Source organism: Heterodontus francisci, chromosome 19, assembly GCF_036365525.1.
Source record: "Heterodontus francisci isolate sHetFra1 chromosome 19, sHetFra1.hap1, whole genome shotgun sequence".
In the NCBI taxonomy this organism is placed as follows: domain Eukaryota; kingdom Metazoa; phylum Chordata; class Chondrichthyes; order Heterodontiformes; family Heterodontidae; genus Heterodontus; species Heterodontus francisci.
The window spans coordinates 72,215,819-72,239,970 of NC_090389.1; the positions used below are offsets into that span (position 1 = coordinate 72,215,819).

The 24,152-nt window shown below is 41.4% G+C and overlaps 1 protein-coding gene across 1 annotated transcript in view; it reads left to right on the forward strand.

The window, feature by feature from the left end:
* Positions 1 to 24,152, forward strand: part of si:dkey-32e6.3 (uncharacterized) — a 40,508-nt gene that overhangs the window by 9,406 nt on the left and 6,950 nt on the right. The window contains exons 3-5 of the mRNA XM_068052335.1: positions 16,447 to 16,832; positions 18,625 to 18,785; positions 22,880 to 23,012. Of these exons, the coding sequence (XP_067908436.1) occupies positions 16,447 to 16,832; positions 18,625 to 18,785; positions 22,880 to 23,012 (680 nt within the window). The remainder of the gene's footprint in view (positions 1 to 16,446; positions 16,833 to 18,624; positions 18,786 to 22,879; positions 23,013 to 24,152) is intronic.

Genomic DNA, 24,152 nt, shown 5'->3' on the forward strand with positions numbered 1-24,152 from the left:
TTCTCTGCCTTTTGGTTAGCCATTCCCTTTCACCCTCAGCAATCCTGATCTGCCATGTGACCAATTCGCTAAACGTGCTATCCACGACCTCCTCAGCATCGCGGATGCTCCAAAGTGAGTCCATCCGCAGCTCCAGAGCCATCATGCGGTCTAACAAGAGCTGCAGCTGGACACACTTCCTACACGTGAAGGAGTCAGGGACATCAGCCGTGTCCCTGAGCTCCCACATTGAGCAAGAGGAGCATAACACGGGTCTGAGATCTCCTGCCATTTTCAATCTTAAGCTTAAATTAGTCTTAACTTAGATAAATGAAAAAGGAACGAAAAGTTTTTACCAATCACACGAAAAAAAAACAAATAGTAAAAGCCTTACCTTATCTGCACACCACCGAGTCCTTTTTTTTGGTTAGAGGAGGAGGAGGGCGGGTGGGAGACACTACAGGTGTAGTGTCTCGGGTTCAACAGCTGCCCAAATATATAGGACTTACTTACCCAGCTGCCACCTCGCTCTCCCTGTCGCCGCCAGCTGCCACCTCGCTCTCCCTGTCACCACTGCAAAAAGACGAGAACACCCAGGTCCCGCTGCATATTCCCCTCTCTCAGTTTATAGCCATTCAGATAATCTGCCTTCCTGTTTTTGCTACCAAAGTGGATAACCCCACATTTATCCACATTATACTGCATCTGATATGCATTTGCCCACTCACTCAACTTGTCCAAATCACCCTGAAGCCTCTCTGCATCCTCCTCACAACTCACCCTCTCACCCAGTTTTGTGTCATCTGCAAATTTGGAGATATTACATTTAGTTCCCTCATCTAAATCATTAATGTATATTGTGAATAGCTGGGGTCCTAGCACCGATCCCTGCGGTACCCCACTAGTCACTGCCATTCAGAAAAAGACCCGTTTATTCCTCCTCTTTGTTTCCTGTCTGCCAACCAATTTTCTATCCATCGCAATACACTACCCCTAATCCCATGCGCTTTAATTTTACACGCTAATCTCTTATGTGGGACTTTGTTGAAAGCCTTCTGTAAGTCGAAATAAGCCACATCCACCTGCTCCCCCTCATCAACTCTACTAGTTACAACCTTGAAGAATTCTAGTAGGCTTGTCAAGCATGATTTCCCTTTTGTAAATCCATGCTGACTCTGTCCGATTCTACCACTATTCTCCAAGTGCTCTGCTATAAAATCTATGATAATGGATTCTACAATTTTCCCCACAACTGATGTCAGCTGACTGGTCTATAATTTCCTGTTTTCTCTCCACCTCCCTTTTTAAATAGTGGGGTTATATTAGCTACACTCCAATCTGTAGGAACTGTTCCAGAGTCTATAGAATCTTGGAAGATGACCACCAATGTATCCACTATTTCTAAGGCCACTTCCTTAAGTACTCTGGGATGTAGATTATCAGGCCCTGGGGATTTATCAGCCTTCAATCCCATCAATTTCCCCAACACCATTTCTCTACTAATACTGATTTCCTTCAGTTCCTCCCTCTTACTAAACCCTGTGTTCCCCAACGTTTCTGGTATGATATTTGTGTCCTCCTTTGTGAAGACCGAACCAAAGTATGCATTTAATTGGTCAGCCATTTATTTGTTCCCCATAATAAATTCCCCTGTTTCTGACTGTAAGGGACCTACATTTGTCTTCACTAATCTTTTTCTCTTCATTCACCTATAGAAACATTTACAGTCAGTTTTTATATTCCCCGCAAGCTTACTCTCGTACTCTATTTTCCCCTTCTTAATCAATCCCTTGGTCCTCCTTTGCTGAATTCTAAACTGCTCCCAATCCTCAGGTCTGTTGTTTTTTCTAGCGAATTTGTATGCCTGTTCCTTGGATCTAATACTATCTCTAATTTCCCTTGTAAGCCATGGTTTGGCTACCTTTCCCGTTTTACTTTTGCGCCAGACAGGATTAAACAATTGTTGCAGTTCATCCATGCGCTTTTTAATGTTTGCCATTGCTTATCCACCGTCATCCCTTTAAGTAACGTTTCCCAATCCATCATAGCCAACTCGTGCCTCATACCTTCATAGTTTCCTTTATTAAGATTCAGGACCCTAGTCTCAGAATCAACTACATCACTCACCATCTTGATGAAGAATTCTATCATATTATGTTCGCTCATCCCCAAGGGGTCTCGCACAACTATATTGTCAATTATTGCTCTCTCATTATACAATACCCAGTCTAAAATGGCCTGTTCTGTAGTTGGTTCCTCAACGTATTGGTCCAGAAAACCATCCCATATACACTGCATGAATTCCTCCTCTACGGTACTGTGACTAATTTGATTTGCCCAATCTATATGCAGATTAAAATCACCCATAATTACAGATGTTCCTTTATCACATGCGTCTCTAATTTCCTGTTTAATGCCATTCCCAACATCAACCACTATAGTTTGGGGGGTCTATATACAACCCCCACTAACGTTTTTTGCCCCTTAGTGCTTCTCAGCTCTACCCATACAGATTCCATATCGTCAGAGCTAATATCTTTCCTCACTATTGCATTAATTTCCTCTTTAACCAGCAATGCAACTCCACCACCTTTTGCTTTTGTCTGTCCTTCCTAAATACTGAATACTCCTGGATGTTCATTTCCCATCCCTGATCACCCTGCAGCCATGTCTCTGAAATCCCGACTATATCATACCTGTTTACATCTATTTGCGTGACTAATTCATCCACTTTATTGTGAATGCTTTGTGTGTTAAAGCACAAAGCCTTAAGGCTTGTCTTTTCAACATTATTTGTCCCCTTCCCACTATTTTTCACTGTGGCCCTGTTTGATTCTGGCCCGTGATTTCTCTGCCTATCACTTTTCTTATTCCGCTTACTGTCTTTTGTTCTTATCTTTGATCCTCCCCTCCTCTAAACCCTTGCAAAGGTTCCCATCCCCCTGCCATTTTAGTTTAAACTCTCTCCAACCACTCCAGCAAATACTTCCCCTAGGTCATCAGTCCCGGTCCTGCCCAGGTGTAACCCGTCCAGTTTGTACTTGTCCCACCTCCCCCTATAACCGGTCCCAATGTCCCAGGAAGCTAAAACCCTGCCCCTCTCACCATCTCTTCAGCCACGTATTCATCCGATATATCCTGCTATTTCTACTTGTGACTAGCACGTGGCACTGGTAGTAATCCTGAGATCACTACCTTTGAGGTCCTATTTTTCAACCTACTTCCTAACTCCCTATGTTCTGCTTTTAGGATCTCATCCTTTTTTTTTACCTACGTCGTTTGTACCAATGTGTACCACGACCAATGGCTGTTCACCCTCCCCCTTCAGAATGTCCTGTAACCGCTCTGAGACATCCTTGACCCTAGCACCAGGGAGGCAACATACCATCCTGGAGTCTTGTTTGCGGCACAGAAATGCCTATCTCTTCCCCTTACAATTGAATCCCCTATAACTATTGCATTCCCACACTTTTTAACTCCTCCCCTGTGCAGTAGAGCCAACCGTGGTGCAACGAATTGGGCTGTTGCTGCTTTCCCCTGAGAGGCCATTCCCCCCAACAGTATCCAAAGCAGTATATCTGTTTTGTAGGGGAATAGCCACAGGAGATTCCTGCACTGCCTGCCTAGTCCTCTTGCTGTGCCTGGTGGTCACCCATTCCCTTCCTGTCTGTGGAGTCTGAGCCTGCTGTGTGACCACCTCTCCATACGTGCTATCCACGATACTCTCTGCCTCGCGGACGCTCCACAGTGTCCCCAGCCACCGCTCCAGCTCTGAAACCTGGGCTTCCAGGAGCTGCAGCTGGAGACACTTCCTGCACACATGCTGGTCCCAGGCACTGGAATTGTTCCCGGCTTCCCACATAGAGCATGAGGAGCACACCACGGCTTTGAGCTCTCTGCCATGACTTAACCCTTTAAATTATACCTTTTGGAAGATGCTTAATATCAAATAATAATAATTACTCTCGGGCCCTTCTTCCCTACAGTCATTGAATTATTTGATTCAATGCCCAACACAGGAGGATGACTGATCAGTGATGTTTTAGTTCTGGAGATCACTTTTAGGGTAGTGTTCCACCCTGAGCTCTTTAAAATCCATACCTCATTCCATCAACGGCCCACTAATTCTACATCTGCAGTGGGTATCAGATGTTGGGAGAAGAGTTTAGGTAGGAGGGTCACTCGTGCTTGGAAAATTAGATTTTGAGGGAGCTTTATGAAAGTAGAGAGAGAGAAAGCAAGGATGAGCAATCCAGGATGCAGAGACTGCAATAGATGAGGACCCTACTTCCCCTGTCTGACCCAAAGTCACAGCTGACTGTAAGTGAAAGAGTCAATCTGATCTGACCTGATTCAGCACAAAATTTAAAATGATCTGAAGCTCCAACTATTGTGAATTAGACAATGGATAATCACTCAAATTGACATTATTTCCTCTATAACTCATGGCTATCTCTCTAATATTGTATATAACTTGCTCCCAACCCTCTAATACTTTGTATAACTCACTCCCATCCCTCTAAAACTCTGTATAACTCAACACCAGCCCTCTATTATTCTCGTATAGCGTACTGCCAACACTCTAACATCCTGTGAAACTCACTATCAGCCTTCTATTACTCTCTGTGTAATTCACTACCAGCCCTCTAATTTGTATATAACACAGGGGATGTTAGGACCAGGGGAAGAAGGAAAAATCACAGCCAACCAGGCAGTCTCCTTTATCAAAGTACAAACACCCAGGGACTAATGTCCGTCAGTGTAATTGTAACAAGTTCCCAAATTGAATTAAAATCAGATTTTTTTTTTCTTCAGTCATTTCTTCTCCCGATCATTAATACTTAATTACACGCTCTCCTGGTACAGTTACATTTCTATGTGTGTAGTGTGTTTACAGATAAAACTAAGCAGCTGGAATAATGTCTCAGCAATGCTCCAATCCTCTTAACCTGGTCCTGCACAAGCGGGCTCATGACTATGCAGAGGGAGGGGATGCATCCTGGAGAATGGGGCCAACATCTTAAATCCTTTTCTTTAACTGGTCCTGACTATGAAGATCAACACGAGAGATTGACAGCGTTCTCAGTGCCTGTGTCCCAGACATGCTGGGGCAAAGTGCATTGAACAGCATCACATAACAAGCTGACCCGGCATCAGAAAGTTAGCTAATTCGTATACTTAACAAGAAGACTCCAGAGCTGCCCAAACTGGGTAGCAAGTGGGCTTCACGGAGATAGTCAAGTGGCTGCTGAGAGCAAGAGCAGCTGTTTTTGGTCACAGGGCCAGAAGTGGCAGTATTCACCATGTGGGTTAGCTTGATGCCATTTGCTGCCAATCTGTTTTGACCTGTCAGTTTCAGCTGCTTCAGGTGCTGTTGGTGAAGTGGAGACCTCCAACTGGTACTGTTAGTTTGTATGTGCTCAATAGCAACATCCATCCAGGGGCGCAGCAGGACGTAACAGCCTATGAAAGGTGGGTTTACAAGAATACCTGTGGAAAATTCCTGAGATTTCAGAGGTCCATCACATATCATGTGAGGCTCAATTTTACTTAGAAATCGCATCTCTTGTGATAAAATAGGGACATTTGGCATGTCTGTATTGTCTCTGTGTGTCCTTTCTTCATTCAACAGGAAGCCAAAGGTCTGACCTGTGATACTGCTTCAGCACTCTATGCCTATTTGAGATCAATCAAATTGCCTACTAGGTGTAAACTACTCTATCCGCACACTCTGTTGGGTTCACATGAATTAAACCATTCCAGTTTTTAACCTAATCTTACTGGGCTGCATTAATGACTCTTGTCATCTCAAACTGAAGTGGTTGGTTAAAAACATTATTCTGCTTAGAGATTGCAGAGAGATCTGGGTGCATGAATCGCAAAAGGCTAGTATGCAGGTACAGCAAGTAATTAGGAAAGTTAATAGAATGTTATCATTTATTGTGTAGGGAATTGAATACAAAAGTAGGGAGTTATGCTTCAGTTATACAGGGCATTGGTGAGACCACATCTGGAGTACTGTGTACAGTATTGGTCTCATGTAAATGTGCTGGAAGCAGTTCAGAGAAGATTTACTAGACTAATACCTGGAATGGGTGGGTTGTCTTATGAGGAGAGGTTGGACAGGCTAGGCTTCTATCCATTGGAGTCTAGAAGAATAAGAGGCAACTTGATTGAAACATATAAGATCCTGAGGGGTTTTGACACAGTGGATGTGTAGGAGAATTTAGAACTAGGAATCATCTTTTAAAAATAAGGGGCCACTTATTTAAGACTTATTTATGAGGAGCATTTTTTTCTCTGAGGTTTATGAGTCTTTGGTACTCTCTTCGTTAAAATGCAGTGGAAGCAGAGTCTTTGAATATTTTTAAGGCAGAGGTAGATAGATCCTTGGTAAGCAAGTGGGTGAAAGGCTATCGGGGGTAGGTGGGAATGTGGAGTTGAGGTTACAATCAGATCAGCCATGACCTTGTTGAATAGCAGAGCAGGCTCGAGGGGCCAAGTGGTTCATATGTCCTAATTTATATGTTTGTATGTATATATGTAACCTTCAACTGGGCCGAATTCTGCATGTGTTAAATCCATTCCACTTCCCCAGATGCTGCATGTTATGGATTTAACCTCTGCAGAGCTGAATTTGACTTCATCCTAATAATTTCCCAAAATTCCTTGGGGTAAAATAGTCAAAAATCCAGAAATGTTAATACCCTCATTTGAACTAAACACAGCTTCTCTTCTTGAACAAGTTTCAGCAGTTCTCCTGACTCCGATGGGTAACATTCCAACTTCTGAAGAGGAAGGAAAATCCACCAACACCAATTTTGCTTTGGAGAAGGATTTTTTGAGAGCACCCATCATCACATTCTCAAGTGGGTGGGAAAGATGTTAAAGTACAACTGCTGGGTATGTGTGTTGCACATTTTTCACAAAATTAAAGAGGAAGGTTGAGGAGCATTTAGGTATGTCTTTGTCCTGGTATTCCGTGGCACCGTCAATAGATACCAGGCCATTCCCTTAAGGCAAAAGCTTTCTGTGATTCACTCATACTTTCATCAAGGATTCAGCCTCAATGTACAGTATCTCACACCACAAATAATTTTGACCTAATCCCAGGAACCAATAATACAAGTAGTGGTGAATTTATTGCAAACTGTTAATCACAATATGATTAAACAGTTTTTTTTCTGAGGGCTGGATAATTAATTTTAAAAATACAAACATCAAAGGACTGAAGAATAAAGTCAAAGAAATTAACTGAGAAATATTGCTGAAATATGACTCAAGGGGCAAGCAAAATACTTTTAAACTAATGTTGAATATAATTCACCAAGTCCCATTCGCCTACCAACCTGGTGCTCTCTGACCTACATTAGCTTTCAATCAAGCAATGCCATTATTTTTAAAATTCTTATCCTTGTTTTCAAATCCGTCCATGACCTCCCCTTCCCTATCTCCTCCAGCCTCGCAACCCTCCAAGATATCTGTGGTCATCTAATTCTGGCCTCTTGAGCATCCCCAGTTTCAATTGCTCTACCATTGGTGGCTGTGCCTTTAGTTGCCTAGGCCCTAAGCTCTGGAATTCCCTCCCTAAATCTTTCTCTCTACTTCTCTTTCCTCCTTTAAGACACTTCTTAAAACCTACCTGTTTGACCAAGCTTTTGGCCATCTGCCTTAATATTACCTTATGTGACTCTGTATAATTTTTCTTTATAATGCTCCTGTGAAGCTCTTTGGGACATTAAAGGCGCTATATCAATATAAGTTGTTCTTTACCCGACAAAAAAAAATCCATACGAGAGAGAAAGCGGTTTACTTGGGGCCAGTTTCACCCAGGCTTGGAATGCAGAAAGTGGATAACAATTGCCACAGTCTGAGTGGATTTTCTTTAGGTGTATTAATGATTGCCACCTAGCCATTTCCTTCCCTAACCTACAGTTCCGTTCCAGACAAAAATAGCTGCACACTTAATGCAAAGCTATAGGTAAAGGGCAAAAGCTGTTTCACAAGCTTGCTTCCATAAAAATAATCACTAAATTTCCCTGCCTTAACACCCATGGAATTTCTAACACCAGTCCCCCAATCCCTGTTCCCTGCTCTGCCCCTGCCAGGGAGGAATCAGCATATCCCTCCCTCGCTGTCTCTGAGCCAATGGCAAAATTCCACTACCTGCCCCAGGAACTAATTTCCTAGAAACCTTATTTGACATCTAGAGTCACAGTCATACAACATAGAAACAGGGCCTTTGGCCCACCGCGTCCATGCCGACCATAATGCCTATCTATACTAATCCCACCTGCCTGCATTAATTCCATTTCCCTCTATGTCTTGATCATTCAAGTACCTGTCCAGATGCCTCTTAAATGTTGCTACTGTTACTGCCTTCACCACCTCCTCAGGCAGCTGATTCCAGATACCCACTATTCTTTGTGTGAAAAATTTACCCCTTTGATCCCCTTTAAACCTCCTCCCTCTCACCTTAAATCAGTAAGAGTCACACATAAAATACTGGATGGTCCGTACCTGTTAAAATTGACATAATTCCAGGTTTATGAAAAATGATAGACAGAATTCAGCCCAGTTGAAGCTTACATACATACAAATTAGGACATACGAACCACTCATCCCCTCGAGCCTGCTTTGCTATTCAACAAGATCATGGCTGATCTGATTGTAACCTCAACTCCACATTCCTGCCTACCCCCGAAAGCCTTTCACCCACTTGCTTACCAAGAATCTATCTACTCTGCCTTAAAACTATTCAAAGACTCTGCTTCCACTGCCTTTTAAGGAAGAGAGTTCCAAAGACTCTGATCCATCCAGCCTGTTCCACGTTTAAGCTATAATTCTGGTCACAGAAAGTTTTGTGTTCCATGGTCACTGGAGCACATACCAAATAGGGTGCCTTTTCTTGAGGCCTTGGAGTGTATCCACCAGATCAATCCTTTGATCTGCTCACTTTGGATACCAAGAGGCCAAGGATGAGAATTTGGGCAACCAAAATTCAAGAAGTAGAAAAAGGAGCTGCAATCTCTGATGTACAAATATATAATAGGTTGTCTCATCCTGGTCTTCTCTTCGAGCCAAATAACAATACCTCTGCCATTGCTGAGGGGAGAGAATAGTTACTGTGCTATACACAGGATGAATTGCCTTATTCCAGCCTTAAAGGTGCAAAACTTCAACATCAGTATAATGTACTGCTAAATCAGAATGATCTAAAACACAGCGAGATAAATTAAATGCACATTAATAAATGGGGGCTATTCATCATGCTTTGCACAAGCAATTAAGAACAGTTAAGTCAGGAAAAGGAAAGGGAAACCAATATCAAATGACAAAAGAAAAAGCACACTCACTTGAGAGGTGTATAGGAACTTGCATTTATATAGCGGCGTTAACATCTTAAACCATGGCAAGGCGCTTAACAAAAAATCAAGATGAGATATTAAGTCAAAAAACATCTAAGAGATTAGGATAGTGAAAAGTGTTAAACAGAACAATTTGCATTTATATCGCATAATCTATAAATATTTTATTAAAATCCTTGAGTTGATAAGGCTGTCACACCTCCCAGTTTGTTAAAATCAATGGGTAACACCTACTATTCTTACCCCAGAAATTTTTTTTTTTAATCACAGGCTTGCCTATTTTTCTTCTTGAAGAGGAAATGGTGTCATCCCTCTGCTGCTGCAATAAACCTAGCTAAAAGAAATACCATTTCCTCCATCCAACCAGAGCAAGGCAGCCCATGTCTTCACTCCCACAAAGTTCTGTTCACACATTACCCCTGTGCTTGCTGACCTACAGTGGCTTCCAGTTAAAGGAAAGCCTTGATTAAAATCTGCTATCTAATATGGTGGTTGTTCTATGACTCTATGGTACTTCTTCCTTCTCCACCTTATTGCTCATTTCTACTTAGACATAGAGTCATTTACAGCACAGAAGGAGGCCATTTGGCCCTTAGAGTCCATACCGGCTCTCCACTGAGCTATCCTATCAGTCCCACCTCCCCGCTCGATCCCCATAGCCCTGCAAGTCTATTTCTCTCAAGTGGCCATCCAACTTCCCTTTGAAGTCGTTGATTGTCTCCGCTTCCATCACCCTTGTGGGCAGCAAGTTCCAGGTTATTGCCACCCGCTGTGTAAAAAAAAAAAAGTGCTTCCTCATATTTTCGCTGCATCTTTTTGCTCAAAACTTTCTGTGTCCCCTAGTCTTTGTACCATTAGTTAATGGGAAAATGTTTTTCTTGTCTAACTTATCTATGCCTGTCATAATCTCGTACTTCTATTAAATCTCCCCTCCATCACCTTTGTTCTAAGGAGAACAAACCCAGCTTTTCCAACCTAGCCTTGTAACTAAAATCCCCAATCCCTGGAACCATTCTGGCTCTGCTCCATCTCCAGGATCTTCACATCCTTGAAGTGTGGTGACCAGACTGGATGCAATCCTCCAGTTGGGGCCTAACTAGAGCTTTATAAAGGTTCAGCATAATTTCCCTACTTTCGTACTCTATCCTTCTAATTGTGAAGCCCAAGATCTCATATACTTTACTAACTGCTCTCTCAATATGTTCAGCCACTTTCAAAGATCTATGCCCATGCACCCCCCTGGGCCCTCTGTTTTTGCACACTCTTTAGAACTGTGCCATTAAGTATATAGCGCCTCTCCCTATTCCTTCTGCCAAAATGCATCACCTCACATTTGTCAGTGTTAAATTCCATCTGCGTGTGCCCACTCTGCTAGCCTATCTGTGTTCTGTTAGCTGGTGCCCATTCCCCTGCCAATTTAGTTTAAACCCTCCCCAACCACATGAGTGAATCTACCCGCAAGGACATTGGTCCCAGTCCTGCTGAAGTGCAACTCTTCCCTTTTGAGTAGGTGCCTCCTGCCCCAGAATGGGTTCCGATGCCCCACGAATCTGAAACCCTCCATTCTCCACCATGCCTCAAACCACACATTGATCCTCCCTACCTTCCTATGTATACTCTCACTCGTGTGTGACACTGGGATTAATGTAGATTACCACAATTGAGGTCCTACTTTTTAACTTCCTCCCTAGCTGCTGAAAATCTGACCATCGGACCTCAATACCTGCTCTCTTGTTGGTATCGATGGATACCACAACTTCTGGCTCACCCGCTTCCCCCTGCAGAATATTCTGCACCCTCTCCGTGATGTCTTCTACTCTGGCACCAGGAGTCAACACGCCTTGCAGGGCTTACGATGACGGGTACAGCAATACTTGACTGTCCCTCTAACTATGGAATCTCCTATATCTACTGCATTTCTACCCTTTGCTGTTCCCTCCTGTGCAGTCCCTTGCCCTTTGGTGCCATGGTCTGGACTGCACTCCTTCAAGGTATCATCACTCCCAGCAGCCTCCATTGCTGAGAACCAGTTTGAGCGTTGCACAGGCCCTGAAGACTCCTGCACAACCGGCCTCTTTCTAATCTTACAAATGGCTACCCGTCTACAATCCTGAACTCTCACTGCTTGTGGGGTGACCACCTCCTGGAATGTACAATCCAGGAAATTCTCATCCTCCCTGATCCCACATGGCACAGGAATTGCAGGCAGCAAGTCTCGGCTGTCCGTCCATGATTTTTATAAAAAAAATTCTATTCCCTCTCTTTTGGAAATACTTTGATCAGGTCTGTGCTGTTTCCCTTCTCTCTCCCTTTTCTCTCTCCTCTTCTCTCCTTCTCTCCTCGCTCTCTGTCATCCTCTGCTGCTAGTGTCTCTGATCAGGTAGAGGAGACCACATTGTGAGCAGCGAATATACTATACTAAATTGAAAGAAGTACAAGTAAATTGCTCATAAGTAAATGGTTGATTTAATCTCTTGTAGTTCATTCCACAGCCTCACAATCCTTTGTAAAAACAATTATTTTGCTCACTGCATGTAACAACCTTGTTAAAACAGTTCTTGAAAGAGGTGTCATGTCAGAACCAGCTGAGGTGCTGCTGATTGGAGTCTTGGATGGGGCCAATGCTTTGACCCCTGTTGATTTGTAATCTACGTTAATGACATGGATATATAAAACCAACTATAAGCTTGTCAGAATTTCTGACTGCATTAAAATAGGGAAAAAGCAGCAGAAACAGAGTATGCAGCAAAAGATTTATAGAATGATTTGGCTGGACTATGAATGGTGCAGAAAATTGCAAATTAAATTTAACTGTACAATACTGAAAGTGCATCATAAGTGCATTGGGGGGAGGCAGTGGCGTAGTGATAATATCACTGGACTAGTAACCGAGAGATCCACGGTACTGCTCTGGGGACATGGGCTCGGGGGCATGGGCTCGAATCTATGCAGATGGTGAAATTTGAATTCAGTTAATCTGGGAGTTAAAAGGCTAGTTAAATGGTGAGCATGAAACCATTGTTAATAGTTTTAAAAACCCATCTGCTTCGCTAATGTCCTTTAGGGAATGAAACCTGGTCTGGCCTACATGTGACTCCAGACCCACAGCAATGTGGTTGACTCTTTAAAAAATGCCCTCTGAAATGGCCTAGCAAGCCACTCCATTCAAGGGCAATTAGGGATGGGTAATAAATGCTGTCCTAGCCAGCGAAGCCCACATCCCATAAAACGAATAACAAAAAACTATGAAATGAATGGAATTGAACTGGCAGTGGGAGATTTGCAAAGTGACTGATCGGAGATGCATTACTCACAATGCCCAGGCAACGTGGTGAACCAATTAAAGAGAAAGTAAGTAGAATATACACGTGTGCACACGTGCATGTTGTCCAATTACCCGCTAACCACATATAGCTAGCTGACAATCCAGGTGTGGCTTATTACATTGTTCATCAGTAAATAAAAATGTAGGCAGCCAGGATTCAGTAGCGAAGTATAGCAACAGGAGTAGGCCATTCAGCTTCTCCAGGCTGTTCCGCCATTCAATCCGATCATGCTGATCTGTATCTTTATTCCATTTACCTGCCTTGGTTCCATATCCCTTGCATTACAAACGTATCAATTTCAGTTTTGAAATTTTTGATTGCCCTAGCCTCGAGCTTTTTGAGGGAAGCTCTTGGTAATACAAATCAATGCAACTTTTCCTCATAATGTAACCCTTTCAGTCCTGGTATAATTCTGATGAATCTGCACTGCACTCCCTCCAAGGCCAATATACCCTTTCTGGGGTGCGATACTCCAGAGGTGTTCTAATCAGAGCTTTATACAACTGTAGCATAGCTTCTACCCCTTTGTATTCCAGCACCCTTGAAATGAAGGCTGATTTTCCTACGGTGTTTTAATTATTTATTTGTATCTACCTAGTTTTCAGTGATTTCTGTACATGAATCCCTAAATCTCTGCTCATCTACAGTTCCTAGCTTTTCTCCATTTTAGTAAATATTCTGATCTACCTTTCTTGGGTCCATAGTGGATAATGTTGCATTTCTGCACATTGAACTCCATCTGCCACATTTTTGCACAATCCCTTATCAATGTTCCTTTGCAACTTTCAGCTCCAATTTACGCTCTTACTTTGCCACCTAACTTCATATCATTAGCAAATTTGGATATACAACACTATTCCTTTGTCAATGTTATTTATAAATATATATAAATATAAATTTATAAATATAGTGAAAAGCCAAGGTCCTAGTACTGATATCTGGGAGACATCTAGTCTATCTAGACATCTAGTCCCATCCTGCCTATCAAAGTACTCTCTGCCTCCTACATCCAAACACATTTTCTACCCATGCCAAAAGGTTGCCTGCAATGCTATGTGTTTCTATTTTTTCCTAACAGTTTCTTGTGTGTGTAACCCTTTCTTGTCAGATACCCATACCTTAATCAGTAGGAGGATAAGTGTAGTCCACTTATTTTGCTTTACTGGTTTCTTTCCTGTGATAAATTCTTTGTGTTGTGTTATTCATCTCTATTATAATAAATGAGGAAAGCTATTGGAATCATTTTCTTTTTGGCTATCACAGAATTTGTTTAAAGAGGGAACATCACTTTTTTTTTTAACTCAACCACCTGAAAAGAATTGCAATCAAATTTAACAGCCATCTGATACTTTTCTCTCATTTCTGTTGCTTTAAAAATAATTTTGTTTGAAAGCAATGAGTGCTGATGATGCCTTGTGATAATAGTAGGCTGTTACTTCTTATCATGTAAGTGAGTCAGCCTGCCTAGGTTGATAATGTTAACTGATGTAGATTCAGATCCGTTTTACTAACAGTTCTGGGAAATCCTTTGAGTTGAAGCTGTTATTAATACTCAACTCATAACATTAAATTTGAAGGCCATGAATCTTTGATGGGCTATGTTTTTACGGGCACCAGTTAATTGCCCAAAAGGCCTTCATTCCTGTATGCCCATTTACCATTTTATTTTTAAAGGCGAAATTCTTTTAATCAGAGACTGATCAAGCACAAGGCACCCAAGACAGTAAAAGCGTGTGGCTGGCTAACTTGGAACGGGTTTCTGCAATTTAAAGACATTAAGGCCTGGTGTAAACTTGCAAAAAACTTTTAACGGTAGATTAGGACGATATGGTTGAGCACAAAGAAGGTAAAAATGTGCAGTACTTTTTAAGAAGTCTTTTTCTCATGATGGAGTATATGATTTGATGTTAACAGTAACAGAAAAAGATTTAAATGTGGCCAATAGGGAGCAGTTAAATTACACAGAAAGGGAATGATCACATAATTGCAGCTGAAAGTCTTTTACAGATCCAGCTGTGAAAATTTTTTTTTATTCTTTCATGGGATGTGGGTGTCGCTGGCAAAGCCAGCATTTGTTGTCCATCCCTAATTGCCCATGAAAACTGAGTGGCTTACTGGGCCATTTCAGAGGGCTGTTAAGAGTCAACCACATTGCTGTGGGTCTGGAGTCACATGTAGGTCAGACCAGGTAAGGGCGGCAGATTTTCTTTCCTAAATGACATTAGTGAACCAGATGTGTTTTTACAACAATCGATGATAGTTTCATGGCACCATTACTGAAACTAGCTTTCAATTTCAGATTTTTATTAATCCACTGAATTTAAATCCCAACAGCTGCTGTGGTGGAATTTGAACCCGTCTCCCCAGGCATTAGCCTGGGCCTCTAGATTCCTAGTTCAGTGGCATTACCACTACGCCACCCTCTCCCCTATCATGTAAAGTGTGAAGACTTGACTTTATACAGTGGAGAGAGCAAAATTAAAATCTTTTGTCCAAAAATTATTTAATTCTGATCAATCTTGAGTTCTCTCCAAACTGTAGAGTTTACTCATCAATTAAAAAAGGATACCTAAGTCTAATTGGTTTGTATGGTTAAAAAGTATTTTGCGGATTTTCATTTAGCTGACATAGGATGGGAGAGGAACAGTTTTGTAGCTTGAAATTTTGCTGCCTGTAGTTTTCAAATGATGGAGGACAATGTGTACCCCTACTTAAAATCAGTTCTGTTCTGGTAGGATGGAATATGCATGCTAATATGTCAACAACAGAAAATGAAGAATTTAAGGTAAGAAGCAGCTGGATGAATGAATTGTCTGGGGAAAAAAATGCTACCACAGTTAAGAACTTGGTGTGATTTTTTTTTTTATCTCATCAGTGAGTTTTTCATTGGCCTGCCTCACAAAAGAAATAAAAATCATATCAAATTCTTTACTATAGCATTTTGTTATATAAATATATCTATTTTCTGGCTGGTTATCACTTTGGTTTTTAGTTACACTCTTGATAAAGAAGAAACTTTAGGTACAAATGGATATAATCCTTGAGGATTCAAAATTCCAGAGATCTAGTGTTCAGCAACTGCTTTTTAGGGTTTAGAACTGTGGAAGATCCTGGCATTAAAAAACAGTGAAACTAGTGTAATTGACTGTAATCAAAGCATTATAATGTTATATGTGCTTATTGTCACATAGTCAGAATATGCAGCTCTCTCTCTCTCTTCTTTCCCCCCGCCCCCCCCCCCGGCAAACAAATGTAAGCACATCAGATAGGAATGAGAGGCAGAAGGCAACAAGGATGTATAGGAGGAGAGGTCCAGTAAGTTAGATGACTGCAGATGGAAGCTTGCATTGGAAGAGGTGACTGCTGGTAGAAAGTGGGTAATATAGATGGTTAACGAGGCGTGTTAACATTGAAGGTTGATGGTGAAGATCAGAAGAAAAAATGTTGATACTGCACTGGGAATAGTAAGGGCTTTTGACAATGGGTAGGAAAGTAGACAGCTTTGTCTGACAGAAAAGAAGAAGAAGGAGGGACTACTGGTGAATACTTTTGTTACTTTTTTATTCAGGTTATGTTAAATATAGAAAGAATAAATAGGTGGCAACTTAAATTTAGAAGAAACAATCTTTCCCTTTGTGTCACTTCCTATGAACCGTACCATCTTTTACCTGGTGTAGGTGATGAAAGTGCTCCCTGGTTAAATTGGAGCTTGTATCAGTACCACTGGAAATGTGATACAGGTTAAACTGATTGAAATGTGAATTTTGTTTCAGGAAAGTGGGAATGGCTGAGTAATGTACCTTCCTTGAACCCACCCTGTGATGGTGCTGTGAGCTATGATTCGCAGTTCGGGAAGCTGCTGGATTTCACAGAGACTACTGACGGTTGCCTCTTTAAAAAGATTTTCACTGACCACCTACAGAACATGGAGTGGACGGATCCCCACGATGAGCTTCTGTCAGTGACTGATGAAGATGGGAAGGAGTACCATTGGATCTTGCCATCTTTCTTTGAGCTGGTTGATTGTTTGTCATCACAAGACAGAGAATTTGCTATAATACTTCGAACCTTTGGGTCAGATTTGTGTAGAACTTTGAAGACCATCCAGGTCACCCTGTCAGGTCAACATCCTCAGTATCAACATCTTCAAATGAAACACGTAAGTGACATTCGGTGTTCCATTGACATTCAGATAAATGCACAATCATAGTGAGTACACATCAAAGTATTGTTCAATAAAATATTTACACAGCAGCTAATCCCAACTCAAAAATTGACCTAAGTCCATTTATTAGATCAATGGGGATACCATATTCTTCCTGACATACCACATGTACAATAAATTAAACTTAAAGCATAACACACAAGTAACAGAATTGTAACTGTGTTGCCTCTTTTCAGGTTCACCAGTGCTATACATGAGAACTGTACAAAAGAAATCGTGTATTTAGTAGTGAACGTCTATGTATGGAGCTGGGCACTACATGGAGGAAATTAGTTACAGAGCATCGGAATTTCTAAAATAGTGGACCAATAAACAATTGTGTTTATTCATTCCTGATATTTTCTTGGACCAAACAACATGAGTTCCTACAATAAAAACAAGAAATGCTGGAAATACTCAGCAGGTCTGGCAACATCTGTGGAAAGAGAAGCAGAGTTAATGTTTCGGGTCAGTGACCCTTCTTCGTAACTGACAAATATTAGAAATGTCAAAGGTTATAAGCAAGTGAGGCAGGGGTGGGGCAAGAGATAACAAAGGAGAAGGTGTAGATTGGACAAGGCCAATAACGGACTGAAGATTGAACAGCAGCAAGTACAAACATGAAAAAAACAGTGGGTAAGCCAACTGAACTAACTCAGATGAAATGAAATAAACATACAAAAAAAAATTGTAGAAAAGAAAAAATAACTAAAAATGAAAGTAAAGTGGGGGGCTCGTCATGCTCTGAAATTATTGAACTCAATGTTCAGTCCGGCAGGGTGTAGTGTGCCTAATCGTGGCCTTGTCCAATCTACACCTTCTCCTTTGTTATCTCTTGCCCCACCCCTGCCTCACTTGCTTATAACCTTTGACATTTCTAATATTTGTCAGTTCCGAAGAAGGGTCACTGACCCGAAACGTTAACTCTGCTTCTCTTTCCACAGATGCTGCCAGACCTGCTGAGTATTTCCAGCATTTCTTGTTTTTATTTCAGATTTCCAGCATCCGCAGTATTTTGCTTTTATTTTATGAGTTCCTACATACAGAGTTCCAAATCTTAGCAGTGCCATCTGGGGAGAACTGATGAGAAGCTAGATGTTTTACTACCAGGAGGGAGAGGAAGATAGTGACTCAGTCAAGTCAACCCAAAATGCTGGCGTGTTCCTCTTAGTAGTTGGCTCAGTAGGAACATCGGGAAAAGCCTGCCATGAGTCATCTACTTGTGCTTTCTGCATAATGGAACTTACAGTGAATAATGAAGGAGAGAGGAAAATGTATTTAATTAATAACTGTGTTGAAAGATTAAAACCTATGTGTGTGGGTGTTTCTGAACACAATATAACAATTATAAATAACTTGGTTTGTTCCAAGTGAAAAAATAAATACTGCAGACCCTGGAAATCGGGAACAAAAATAGAAATCTGAAAGTGGATTAATCGGCATTTGTGGCAAAAAAGGACAAGTTAATGTTTTTGATTTGGATCCTTTTTCCGAATATGGATCGGCACCCTAAATATTAACTTGTCTGTTCCCTTCACAGATGCCGACTAGCCAGCTGTGTGTTTCTAGCATTTTGTGTTTTTGTTTTGGTTTTGGTTTGTTTCTTTTTGGTTTGTTAACAATTTGTGTGCAGCGTTACTGTTAGACTTTTGAAACAGCCAAGAGCACTGGATTCTTCCAGTCTCAGGTGAAAGGTTTTTTGCAAAACATTAATTGACAAATATTGCCCTTATTTTTTTCCCTTTAGCTTCCATTGAGAACAGCACCAGGTAAAATCCGTTGTAATAAAAAGGATGTAGTGTTGACCATGGGATCTGAACGGATTTCTACACAATCAGGTGCAAGAGCTCTGTATCATTACTTCTCTTCATTGGAGGGAATTGTAGGTTTTCAGGATCATTTTGACTGGTAAGATTTAGAAGTTAATTGTCCACTATAGGTTCAGTATAAGGATTGGAATAGCATTTCTTCAAAAGACCACATGGATGAATTTCAATCTGTCTGGCGCAAAAATAAAACAGGAAGGGTGGCTCAACCGTGGCTTACAAAAGAAATTAGGAATAGTGTTAGATCCAAGCAGGAGAAATATAAAATGGCCAGGACAAGCAGCAAACCTGAGGATTGGGAGCAGTTTAGAATTAAGTAAAGGAGGACAAAGGGATTGATTAAGAAGGGAAAAATAAAGTATGAGAGTAAGCTTGCAGAGAACATAAAAATGACTAAAAGCTTCTGTACGGATGTGAAGAGAAAAAGATTAGTGAAGACAAATGTAGGTCCCTTTCAGCCAGAAACAGGGAAATTTATAATGGGGAACAAAGAAATGGCAGACCAATTAAATACATACTTTAGTTCTGTCTTCACAAAGGAGGACACAAATTACGTCCCAGAAATGTTGGGGAACATAGGGTCTAGTGAGGAGAAGGAACTGTATGAAATCAGTATTAGTGGGGAAATGGTGTTAGGGAAATTGATGGGGTTGAAGGCTGATAAATCCCCAGGGCCTGATAATCTACATCCCAGAGTACTTGAGGAAGTGGCCCTTGAAATAGCAGATGCATTGCTGGTGATTTTTCAAAATTCTTTAGACTTTGGAACAGTTCCAGTGGATTGGAGGGTAGCTAATGCAACCCCACTATTTTAAAAAGGAGGCAGAGAGAAAACTGGGAATTATAGACTGGTTAGCCTGACATCAGTAGTGGGGAAAATGCTAGAGTCCATTATAAAAGATGTAATAGCAGAGCACTTGGAAAACAATGACATGATCGGACAAAGTCAAAATGGATTTATGAAAGGGAAATCATGCTTGACAAATCTACTGAAATTTTTTGAGGATGTTACGAGTAGAATAGATAAGGGAGAACCAGTGGATGTGGTGTATTTGGACTTTCAGAAGCCTTTCGATAAGGTCCCACATAAGAGGTTAGTGTGCAAAATTAAAGCACGTGGGATTGGGGGTAAGGCACTGAAATGGATAGAGAACTGGTTGGCAGACAGGAAACAGAGTAGGAATGAACAGGTCTTTTTCCAAGTTGCAGGCAGTGACTAGTGGGGTACTGCAGGGATAAGTGCTAGGACCCCAGCTATTCACAATATATATTCATGATATAGATGAGGGAATTAAATGTAATATATCCAAGTTTGCAGATGACACAAAGCTGGGTGGGAGTGTGAGCTGTGAGGAGGATGCAGAGAAGCTCCAGTGTGATTTGGACAGGGTGAGTGAGTGGGCAAATACATGGCAGATGCAGTATAATGTGGATAAATGTGAGGTTATCCACTTTGGTGGCAAAAACAAAAAGGCTGATTATTAACTGAACGGCAATAGATTGGGAAAGGGGGAGGTGCAGCGAGACTTGGGTGTCCTTGTGCACCAGTCGCTGAAAGTAAGCATGCAGGTGCAGCAGATAGTTTGGAAGGCAAATGGTATGTTGGCTTTCATAGTGAGAGGATTCGAGTACAGGAACAAGGATGTCTTACTACAATTATACAAGGCCTTGGTGAGACCACACCTGGAGTATTGTGTGCAGTATTGGTCTTATCTGAGGAAGGATGTTCTTGCTGTGGAGGGAGTGCAGCGAAGGTTTACCAGACTGATTCTTGGGATGTCAGGACTGCAGTATGAAGAGAGATTGAGTTGATTAGGCTTGTATTTGCTAGAGTTTAGAAGAATGAGAGGGGATCTCATAGAAACCTACAAAATTTTAACAGGACTGGACAGACTAGATGCAGGAAGGATGTTCCCGATGGCGGGGGAGTCCAGGACCAGGGGTCACAATCTAAGGATAAGGGGTAAGCCATTTAGGACTGAAATGAGGAGGAATCTCTTCACCCAGAGAGTGGTGAACCTGTGGAATTCACTACCACAGAAAGCAGTTGAGGCCATATCATTAAATATATTCAAGAAAGAGTTAGATGTAGTTATTAGGGCTAAAGGAATCAAGGGATACAGGGAGAAAGCGGGAACAGGGTACTGAGTTTGGACGATCAGCCATGATCGCATTGAATGGCAGTGCAGGCTCGAAGGGCCGAATGGCCCACTCCTATTTTCTATGTTTCTATAACTGTTACAAATTGCATCTGGTGTCAATCTGTTCTCAAATTCAGTGGCGTTGATCCCATATCTCTGTGTTCACAAGCAGTGGGAGGAGCTATGTAATGCATCCCTTTACCAAGCACTGGGGACCCACCAAAAAATTGAGGTTGACTTTAACTTTTCCTGCTGGGCAGGAAATGAGCGTGAGCAGGTCAGCAGCCCATTTTATACTGTTATTACCTCAGTAGAGACCATTAACTTTAAAACAAGAGATATGAGCTCCCCAGACCAATTAAAGGATGACATGTCAAGATTTGACATTTTAAGACTTTTACGATAACAACTAAACTAAAAATCAGTATTAACTAAACAGTACTTAGTAGGTAGCTAAAACACTAATTTACAGAGTAAGGTATTTCCCATTAACTTATTAACACACTAGAAAACCCCACACCACATTTATACGTTGGTGTTCTCAGCAAAAAAAAAAGGTATCTTTGCAATTAAAGGTCCCAAACTCCTCCCAGTTGCAATGGGTTGAATCTCCCAGTGTCCTTCTCAAAACCAATGTCCTCTTCGCTCACTTCTCCCGAGCAGATTCAACTGGTCTTTTAATAAGGTAATCTCTGGTGACCCCATTGGTCTTTTCTCTCGCTCTCTAGCTCTCTCTCTCTCTGTCTGTCTGTCGAGGCTGCTGCTGACTGCTTGCTGGTCTTCCTTTCTTCCTGACAGCCTGCCAATCTAGGAAAGCCTGTAGAATTTATCCAGAGCAAAAGCCAATACTCATTTGCCTTTCACAATTCTCAGAGTCCATAAGTCTGATCATAGCAAAACCACCTGAGCCTTCCTTTGTTTCCAGGTGTTAACAATTCCAACTTGAATTTGCATTTTTAGAGTCCCTGGCTTGCTGTTTACAATCTGAGAGGCTGGGAGAGCGAAACCCACTGCCCTTTTGGTGTTACAACCTTGCACCCTGTTTTCAAAAGGGTTTTTTGATTTGGGTTCCTGGTTCTCATGAGAACCAAGACTCCTGGCTTATCTCTGGGCAGAATTGGTGTGAGGTCACATATCTCCTCCAAATCCATTTTACACTGCATTAAAAATCACAGTTTTTAAAACATAATCATACTACAAAGTCCAGCATTCATAACACTACCTAGTTTCCAGTAAGGGAAAAGTGCTTTTGTTATTTAACGTTCCAAAAAGTAAATTTTACATATATTGCAAATCTATCATTTGTAATTAGTATGGTTAATTTATTTGTTTACTGTTCAGCAAACTTGTCCAGTTGTTTAGAGCTTAAGCCACTGGCTGGTGCTTATTCTTTCACCTATCTTAAAGATATGAAAAGCATATGGTGGCATGTGATATATTCATTTAAGTATTAAGATAAAGTTCTCTGTTCAGCCTGTGTGATTGTAGCATTTACCTAGGTATTGGGCAAGTAAGGCACATTCTAGTATGATGGGAGAGAGGACTGTTTACAAGAACAGTCTGTGTTGCTGAACCTAAGGAAAAGGTCTAGTGTAAAAAGTCAAGCATAACATGGTTTAAGCCCATGGTGGAGCCAGCATTGCTGGAGGGAGGGGGGTAGTGTGTGGGCGGGGTGTGGTGACGAGTCACCTCATGACTTGAAATCAGCCAATTTTGTATGTTGGGACGTGTCCAAAATTGACCACAAGTTATTTATTCAAGTTTTAAATTCCTGATTAGAAAAACGAGAATGGTTTCTACAGTTTGTAATTCATAACAAAATCCTAAACACGTGTACAACGAGCATGTTTACAATTTATTATTAATAGAAAATTGTGGTGATCCCTTCAAATAATTTCATACCAAACTTCCTAGCTATGATTGGGTTTCCATTTTGTTATTGTGCATATGCAGGAGTACAGCCCAAGGATTAGAAAATTGCTTCACTGATTTTTGGAAAAAAAGTCTAATGCTCTTATATGTTTCTCATTTTCAGGTGGGCTCGGAATAGCTTCTCAAACCGAGGTGGTAAACCATTTTGGATTGATCCTTCTGAAACTGGAATACAGCATATCTTTATAGATGACAATATTCGTCTGAATGATGCTGATAGCATTGTTCATCCACAGGTACAACACTACTAGGGTATTGATTTAGAATATATACTAACGATTGGATTCTGCAGCTGACTGTCAAAATTCAACTCTGGACCCAAAATGGTGACCACATAGCTTGTTTCTCTGTGTGGTTTCCCTGTAGATTTAATTATGCTTTGCCAACCTGCTGCTGTACGATGGGATAAACTTGAATAAATGACTTGTGGTCAATTTTGGACACGTCCCAACATACAAAATTGGCTGATCTCAAGTCATGAGGTGACTCGTCACCGCACCCCGCCCACACACCACCCCCCTCCCTCCAGCAATGCTGGCTCCACCATGGGCTTAAACCATGTTATGCTTGACTTTTTACACTAGACCTTTTCCTTAGGTTCAGCAACACAGACTGTTTTTGTAAACAGTCCTCTCTCCCATCGTACTAGAATGTGCCTTACTTGCCCAATACCTAGGTAAATGCTGCAATCACACAGGCTGAACAGAGAACTTTATCTTAATACTTAAATGAATATATCACATGCCACCATATGCTTTTCATATCTTTAAGATAGGTGAAAGAATAAGCACCAGCCAGTGGCTTAAGCTCTAAACAACTGGACAAGTTTGCTGAACAGTAAACAAATAAATTAACCATACTAACTACAAATGATAGATTTGCAATATATGTAAAATTTACTTTTTGGAACGTTAAATAACAAAAGCACTTTTCTCTTACTGGAAACTAGGTAGTGTTATGAATGCTGGACTTTGTAAAACTGTGATTTTTAATGCGGTGTAAAATGGATTTGGAGGAGATATGTGACCTCACACCTGTTGTGATCAATAATCTCTCCACCAGCTGCACTTCCTATTGGAATCAGTGGCTGCCTTCTGGGAGCTAGGCGAGATCATTGTTGAAGGAAAACAACAGTAAAACCAGTGTTTCTTGGTAGCACTGCACTTGAACTGGTCTGGCCTGACAACCCTTCCCCCACCAGCATATGTGATCCAAATTGTAGAGGCAGTGGACCAAATGATTTCAGCTGTCTGTATCTCCCCTCTGCAGCCCTTGGCATTTATTGGCACACTACTTTGCTTATGCTGTTGCGATTTTAGTCAGGCATTCTCCAATGCTGCTGCTACCCAAGATTTTGGACTGATTTAGCTCTGTGC